Below are 8,877 nucleotides of genomic sequence, written 5' to 3'. Positions count from 1 at the left end.
CCCAATTTTCAATGGCTATTGAGGGAAAACTTTATAAATCCAGCATGTTTGCATTTACTATGTCTCAGTTTATACTGGAGCTAACTTATTAGACATATTGGACAGACTCAAGTAGACAAGGAAAATGGTCCACTGGCTTTTTTTTTTCCTTTTCACCGGGGCAAATAAAAATAAGAGAAAGAAATTCTCACTTTTTTTTTAAATTTTCAGAGATATGGATTCAGACACCCTGCAAGCCTTCCAGAATGAGCTCATTTGCTCCATTTGCATGAACTACTTCATAGACCCGGTCACCATTGACTGTGGGCACAGCTTTTGCAGGCCCTGCCTCTACTTCTGCTGGGAAGAAGGCAGAGCACCAATGTGCTGCCCTGAGTGCAGAGAAATCTCAGCGAAGTCCGGCTTCAACACCAATGTTGTACTCAAAAAGCTGGCTTCCCTAGCCAGACAGACCAGACCTCAGAACATCAACAACTCACACAATATCTGTGTGCTCCATGAGGAGACTAAGGAGCTCTTCTGTGAGGTTGACAAGAGATTGCTCTGTGGGCCCTGCTCTGAGTCACCAGAGCACATGGCTCACAGCCACAGTCCAATGGGATGGGCTGCTGAGGAATGCAGGGTATGTGATGCCTCTAAGGCAGTTTGATATGTATAGAGTCCCAAATAAGAATGGTGAGGGCCAATGCAACGATGGTGATGAGAATGCAGATGGTGGAGGTGGTGATTATTCCATGTCACTCATAACACATAAACGTGTCCTTTCAATGTTGCTGACTAATTTAGCACTCTAATCATAGCTGTGTTGAGACTTCACTAAAGGAGGTTTCCTTAGAAACATTGTTCAAACGTGTAGAATGGAGCTGTGGAACAGGTGACCAGCACCAAGAACACTTTTCAAAGTCATGTTATATAAAAGCCAGTTTCTCAGAAAATTGATGATATTATCTGAAGGGTCCCTTAAAACTCTCTATTATATTTCTATGACTTTTCATATCCAAATTAATAGAACCAAATTTGTTTAACTTGGAAAAATCTGACCACTCCACTCTAACTTGAATTTGTGTTTCTTTCAATTACAGCCTTTTTATTTGATTGATAAGGGGATGAAATCTAGTATACTGTCTCCATTTTTGCTAAGCTTCTTGCTTCTTTTGCAGGAGAAACTTATAAAAGAAATGGACTATTTGTGGAGAATCAATCAAGAGACACAAAACCATCTAAATCAGGAAACTAGAAAATTTCGTTCGTTAGTGGTAAGAATGAAAATATTTCCTTTATTTTTACGCAAATAAAGACAATGTTGGCTTATACTTTTTAGCTAAATTCAAATTACCAGTTAAAAGATAGTGATTTCATCCCAAGAAAATGTAGTGATTTCAACTGATATAATAGGAATCGCAAATACAGAAGCCCACACAAGCTAGCCAAATTAATTCTAGTATATTGGATAAATGGCATGATATGTATTCTAGTTCAAATTTGAAGGTTAATATAAACTTTTTCAGACACTGGAGATGAGGCAACATTTCACTAAGATTGGGTGTGAGGAAGAGGAAAGAAATAGAATAGTATATAGAGTAAAAATATAGTAAAAGTAAAAAAAAAACCTTATAATATGATGTATGGCTAATTGTTCTTTAACATTTAGCGAATCAGACATGGAAAAATCCTAAAAGAGAGATTAATAGAGGAAATAATTGACTCAGTAAGAACTGTAAAAAAGGATCACAGTGACAGAAACCAGGAGTCTTTATATAGGTTTTAATTTAAAAAGGGAGAGAGAATAGGAATATTGAAAAAGATGGACAGAAAAGAACACCAAATATTCAACACTCTTTGCAAGAGTGAGGCAGAAAGTTTACAAATTGCTTCATTACGCCCAGCATATAATTATTTGAACTTTTCTATTGAGAGTGAGAACATGTAATTCTTTTAACCAAACATCTCTGCAGGACTATGTCTCATTAAGGAAGGTGATAACCACTATTCAATATCAAAAGATGCATCTACTTCTCGATGAGGAGGAGCAACTGCATCTGCAGGCACTGGAAAGAGAAGCAAAAGAGCTTTTCCAACAACTACAAGACAGTCAAGTGAGAATGACCCAACATTTAGAAAGGATGAAAGACATGTACAGAGAGCTGTGGGAGACGTGCCATATGCCTGTCGTGGAGCTGCTCCAGGTGAGGAGGGAGGGTCCATCCTCAGAGACAGGAAGTCCTTGCTGGACATTGCTGCCAGGACATGCAAATGTCACCTGCATATGTCACTGCTCTAAGCTAAGTGACACATGCTGTCTGACTCCCACCATTATAGTACATCTGTCCAGTCACTTATTACTGGAGACTTTGGTAATCTTTGGGAAATTTTTGTCATTTTCGCAGATCACATATAACAAAATTCTCTTCAACATAGTTTAGAGTACTATCCACACAGAGAGATCATCTAAAATCATTAGAACTTGAGGCTAGGGGAAGGTTAGTAATACTCCATTTATATGCCCTAGTTCCTCCTCACTCTCTGATGTCCCATACAACAGTGATTTGCTAAAGCCATTGAGGGGTTTCCCCTTGCCTGGGCGAGGTTTGTGAAAGTTGCTCATCAATGTCCGTGTACTCTTTTTCTCATATGGTTCTGCTCTGTTTTAATAGTTGTCATGAGTGGTCAGACCTTTCCTTGGAAATAAGATTAGGAAATTAATGACACTGGAAACCTAGATATCTTTGCTTTACTCCACCATCTCTTGCTCAGCTCCTTTCTTCTTCATGCCCACTGATGATGCTTTCCATTATTTAGTTGAGGTTCTGTTATTAACGTAGCCTTGAATGATTACTTAGAGGAGAATGAAGAGAGATACACATTTTTAAAACACTAAAACAGAAAGAAAAAAGAGTATGAGAAAAGATGCAGAAGGAAAAATCTCTCATAATTAACATTGTCTTTTATTTTTTGCAGGATGTGGGAAATGTATCAGCAAGGTGAGTTTACACTAAAAAAATGCTTTTTCTGAGAAGTTCATTCTCTTGTGAATGAACGGGGTGTATACATTTTGAGGTACTAATATCATTCTCAGTGGCTATTTCCATTTTTGTTTGAAAAGAGAGCCTGAGGTCTTCTCTTTGGTCTGGAAAGTTTTCATCTTAAAATTTGTATGAATTCAAATATATGTAAAAACAGTTTGCCATTCTGAAGTTTGTTCTTCCCAGTCCATCCATCCTGTCCAGCCCTACCCCACAGATCTTAATACAAAATTACTTTGAGGAATCATAGAGGTGTCTTCTACTCTGGAGGGGTAGGAGATTAAAAAAAAAAAAAAAAAAAAAAAAAAAGACTGAGGGAGGAGAGAGATTCCCTCTGGGTGTCCTGAGGAGGAAGGTTTTGTTCCTAAAAGTGTCAATGACCTGGACCTACTCCATCACAATACACCCAGTTCTAGGAAAGACCTCAGGAAAATGGTTGCCTCGGGACCCTCAGCAGCAGGGTGTTCAGGCTGGAATTATTCTCTTTTGTTTTGCACAAAAGATTAAAGCTTTTTGTCTCAGTGAATATTCTATGTTAGACAGTGACTAGCACTAGTGACAGCTACAGGCTCAGGTCCCAAAGATTTTTGTTTGAGTTTTTTGCTCTCTGAAATGTTTCCAAGATTTTTGCATACCCTCAGGGGGTGTGATGCGGAGAGGGACGCAATGTCTTTTAATGACTTTAGAAGTTGTGTAATGTCTGAAAACAACATATGTGGGGAAATTGGGTTTTTATGCAAAAAAAAAAAAATCAGAAAAAGCAACCTCTTCTGGCCCTTGGAGTGTGGAATAAAATGTGCATGCAGTTAACCAAAACATGAATTCCTCAGAATTCATGTTTCCAGAATTCTGAGGAAACATGTTATATGAAAATATGATATCTTTGTATGATGATATGATTAGCTCTGGGCCTGGACATATAGCTGAGGCCATTTTTTTGCAGGGCTGATTTGGCACAGATGCAAAAGCCCCAGCCAGTGTACCCAGAGCTTACTTCATGGCGCATAACTGGAGTCCTAGACATGCTCAACAACTTCAGAGGTAAGATCCAGCTGCTTAGCAGTCCAGCCTCAAATCATTTGCTTATTGCGTCCCTTGGTCGTGGCTTTTCCCATTTAAGTTTTATTATTTTTGACATGTAGGTAATACATAGTTTTCCAAAGCATGTGCATCTTCTCTACCTGCATAGTAATACTACAAAGATCAAAACTCAATTTCCTGAGTTAGAGTTTGATGAAAATGTAAAGCAAGGTACATACTTTGTCTGCAGAATAAGAGGACAAAGAGTATTCAGGTCATGTAGTTATGAAGACACTAGTTGTCACGGTGGCATCAGTATTTCGTGTTAGTTCAATTTAATTCAATTTTGAGGGTTAGATTTGGCATAATGGTTTTTAATTGGCTCTATTCCATGTGCATTTACATGCATTCTTCAAGTAACCTTTATTAGTTACAAAATCAGAGCATTTTGATAAAAAAATGACTAAAATATCCATAATCAGGACAATTTTAATGCCATCATATACGTAACAACTGAAAGGTGAGGGATCTGTGAACATGGCCTAAGCATGTTACCTCCATTCAAGAGGGCAGGTCTAGGTAGCAGAGGGCAGGAATGCAGAGTAGATTGAATCAGGAGCTAAAGAGATATTGTAAAGCCAGATTATTCCTTTCAGAAACTTATAAACTTCACATGTGTCAATTTCTACCAAAGTTTTGAGGTTTGAGACTATAACAGGCATAACTTACATTCCAATAAATACTCACATCATGGCAAAGTGATGTCTACCTGTTGATGATCTTAAGGACAAATAATACAAGAAGATTTTCTATTAAAGAAAAAAAAAATTTTATATATGTCCTGAAAAAAACTATGCAGAGGTAGACATTAAATCATTACTTCGCCCAGTGATATGGTCACATTTTTTCTCTATTATTTAAGGAATAGTATAGAATTGTATGTGCTGTAGAGTTTTAATGACATTTCATCTTCATGGATGCATGGCGCTGAACTCTCTTGGCTTCCTCTTTTCTGTATTTTCTTGGAAGAAAAGCAACTGAAGTGAATAATTGGGCCACAGAGCCTCTGTCCCTCATAGCACTCGCTAATATAGTACTTTTTCCTTGTCAGTGGATAATGCTCTGAGCACGGAAATGACTCCTTGCTATGTAAGCCTTTCTGAGGATGTGAGACGTGTGATATTTGGAGACGACCATCGCAGTGCACCCGTGGATCCCCAGGGAGTGGAGAGCTTTGCTGTGTGGGGAGCGCAAGCATTCAACTCTGGCAGGCATTACTGGGAAGTGGATGTGACTCACTCCTCCACCTGGATTCTGGGAGTCTGTAGAGATTCCACGACAGCAGATAGCAGTATCCTTATTGATTCTGATGAAACATTTTTGTTAATTTCCTCAAAGAGGAGCAATCGTTATAGTCTCTCCACCAACTCTCCACCTTTAATTCAGCATGTGCAAAGGCCTCTGGGTCGGGTTGGGGTGTTTCTGGATTATGATAATGGATCTGTGAGTTTTTTTGATGTTTCTAAAGGTTCTATTATCTATGGTTTTCCTCTTGCCTCCTTCTCTTCCCCTCTGAGACCTTTCTTTTGCTTTGGTTGTACATGAAAAGTTGGTTTCATGATGATGTATTGTGACCTCCCATATTTGATGTAAATAGCGTCCTGAGACCTTATGTGTGAGAGCCTGTGAGCTCCTTGTAACTTCATGGAATGTAATTACTTTGTGGTTATACATGGTATAACCACCTTGAATGTGTACATTTGTTAATTAAGTTATTTTAAATAATAAATTATTGTGGAATCTTTACTAGAACATCAATAATGGCTTTTCTTGTGCAAGTTTTGTTGAGATTCATTCACTTACCGTGAAAGTCATGTTCTAATGTATTTAATTCAGAGAATGTTAGTATATCACACGTGTGCAGCCATCAGAACTCTCTACTGCCTGGGCACTTTTATCATTTCCAGAAGAATCCCAATACCCATTAACATTTATTCTCCATTCACCCTCCCCCATTCCTTCACAACACTTAATCTACTTTTTATGTTTTTGCATTCAGGTAAATAAAATCATACAATATAAGTTTTTTTTAAATCTGATTTCTTTTTCAGAGATTATGTTTTCAGTTTTTACACACTGTAAACCATTTGTCTTACTTGTATATTTGAACAGGCTGGGGTAGAAAAATGAAGTGGTATATATCTTATCTTACAAAGAATAAAGAGTGCTTATTTTCTTTAAGTCTGACCAAGTTAAGTTGACCTCACAGACTTTATTATTTCTCAACATCCTAGTTATTAATCACATTTCAGCTCATACAACAGTTTCTCAGTGCTGGGTTGCTCTGATATTACATATTCTCTGAGTATATTATATCAGATTATAATATTCTGAAAACTCTTATTACTACCAGATTGAAAATTCCAAGGGGGTAATGGCACTATTTGTCTTCTTTGCTAATGCAATTTTTAGAATAGATTACACAATAAATAAAATGAATAAATGGATAAGTAGAGGAGTTATGTAATACTATTCTAACATTAAGAAACTTTCCAAAATATAAGTAGCAAAATAAGATAGAACGTACTAATGAATATCTAATCAAAAAGTAAGAAATACATTGATTTTCAGATTCATATCAAAGACAATACTGTTATGTTAGGGTTTAAAATAATTGTAGCATAATTTTTTATAGGGTTGATTTCAATTGTCTTTGGTTTTTTAATATAAACCATTGAAAGAGGAAGGTTCCTATATAAGATGATGGGGAACAGGAACAGGACTTAGAATAAAGGAGACTGTCCTGATTTTAACTGACATATACTTTTAATCACTTACTAAGCATAAAGTGGCATAAACATTCTTATGCAGTAGGAAGAACAAAATTAGTTTAAATTTTAAATAAGAATCCAGATGATACAGAATGGAAAATTCTATAGTAGAATGTGATAGCTACGTCTCCTAAGGCACCAGCTTACCTGCTTTAACAAAGACCATAAATTTGACATGATTCAGAAGGTGCATTGCTCTCACATGTTTGTACCAATATAAGAGTTGGTCAAGAAGAAGACTAACATCTTCAACAAGTGAATTTTTTCTCTGTGTGCAGAAAACTCCCATTTATTGCCATGACCCATGCAGCAGGAAAGCCAAAAGAAAAGTAGGAGGGACAAGAGTATTCGGCTATAAGGAAATCACCTGGTGTTCTTCACAACGCTTTGATTCCCATCCGATAGGTTCAAAATTAGGCAGATGGCACACCAAGACGTAAGATATATCTGGTAATGCTGTTAACATTCAAAACAATATTTATTCTTATCATTTGATTCAGAAAACAAATTTAATGACTGGCACAACAGAAAATCACCCAAGAGATTTGTTCAATGAAACAAAGCAGAACCTCAACCAAAGAGATAAGGTGCTGCCTAAGGTTATCACCAGTCCTTAGTATTCGAGAGTGAGTAAACCCTGCTTTTTACCACTGTCAAAGTGTCCAGTGTTGTCCTTTTTAGAGCCTGGCTAGCTGAGGGTTATGTGGCAAGAAACATCTTACTTGTATTTTAGTCCCTCAAATGAATGATTTAGATAGGAATGATTCTCCAAATTTTGAAAATACTTATCAGAAATGTTCTCTTATTTCTTCACTCTATACCACACAGACTCTGTAATAATCTCTCTCTCTTCTGCCTCCACATGTTTATTGCAGAACATTAGGGTTTAGCAAAGAGAAAGCTTCTCACCCGCATCTTTTGGACTCACTGCTTTTTTCCAAGTGATCTGAGAAGATAAAATTATTCACCTTAGGGCTCCAACCCAGCACTCCTTTTTGATTTTCACGTATGTTTGTGAGCTTTTCTGTTGATGCTAAAACTCTACGCTACAGTCAATGCCTCATAATTTAATTACATTAGTTGTTCCTAGTTTTCAAGGAAAAATTTATTCCCGACATTCTTCTAATTTAGCTCAGATTCACTTTTGCAAAAAGACAGAATTAGCTACTTTACGATCGTTTAGTATTTGACTCTGATTTTGGAAGACGAAAAAGTGTTTGTGTCTATTTAGCATATTTTCTTAGACATTTAACCAAGATAATCTTATTCTATTGATTCTCCCAGAGATACTTTATTTATTCTCTTCACCTGTCAGAATTTATGTTAGACTATCACCAAGAATTACTTAAAATTGAAATAAATCAAAGAGAGACCACTAAGATCATTGTCAATCATTAATCCAGAAATCTTGAACTTCCTGAGTTGTTTATCCCTAAAAGAAGTTATTTATCTGCCAGGCGCGGTGCCTCACACCTGTAATTCCAGCACTTTGGGAAGCCGAGGTGGATGGATCATGAGTTCAGGAGATCGAGACCATCCTGGCCAACATGGTGAAACCCCATGTCTACTAAAAATACAAAAAAAAATAGCCAGGCCTGGTGGCAGGTGCCTGTAGTCCCAGCTACTGGGTAGGCTGAGGCAGGAGCATGGCATGAACCTGGTAGGCGGAGCTTGCAGTGAGCAGAGATCATGCCACTGCACACCAGCCTGGGCCACAGAGAAAGACACTGTCTCAAAAAAAAAAAAAAAGAAAAAGAAAAAGAAAAAAAGAAGTTATTTATCAATAGCCTGGTTACAGATTTTTTTAATACAATAATTTTGACTCTTTTCTAGTACAAAAAGTAAAAATTGATGAAGAGGATAACTTGGAAAAAATCTAACAAAACTGAGACACATTCTTGATTAGCACTCTATTTCTGTACTAAATTTAGGAGACATGTAAATGGCAGTTTTCTTCAGTGAAATAAGACAGACACACAGAGACAAACACTTCATGGCCCCAC

General features: G+C 37.1%; 1 protein-coding gene across 1 annotated transcript; it reads left to right on the top strand.

Annotated features, from left to right (window-relative positions):
• The first annotated feature begins 214 nt into the window (after positions 1 to 214).
• LOC139357360 (tripartite motif-containing protein 64C-like) lies at positions 215 to 5,667 on the top strand. Its single transcript, XM_071073968.1, has 6 exons — positions 215 to 622; positions 1,161 to 1,256; positions 1,956 to 2,186; positions 2,959 to 2,981; positions 3,967 to 4,064; positions 5,155 to 5,667. Exons 1-6 carry the CDS (start codon positions 215 to 217, stop codon positions 5,646 to 5,648), a joined length of 1,350 nt encoding a protein of 449 aa, XP_070930069.1. The 3' UTR covers positions 5,649 to 5,667.
• The last annotated feature ends 3,210 nt before the right edge of the window (positions 5,668 to 8,877 follow it).

The sequence above is a fragment of the Macaca nemestrina genome, chromosome 12 (assembly GCF_043159975.1).
Source record: "Macaca nemestrina isolate mMacNem1 chromosome 12, mMacNem.hap1, whole genome shotgun sequence".
NCBI lineage: Eukaryota > Metazoa > Chordata > Mammalia > Primates > Cercopithecidae > Macaca > Macaca nemestrina.
Note: the sequence above shows the minus strand (reverse complement) of the source record. Positions and strands in the feature narration are given on the sequence as shown.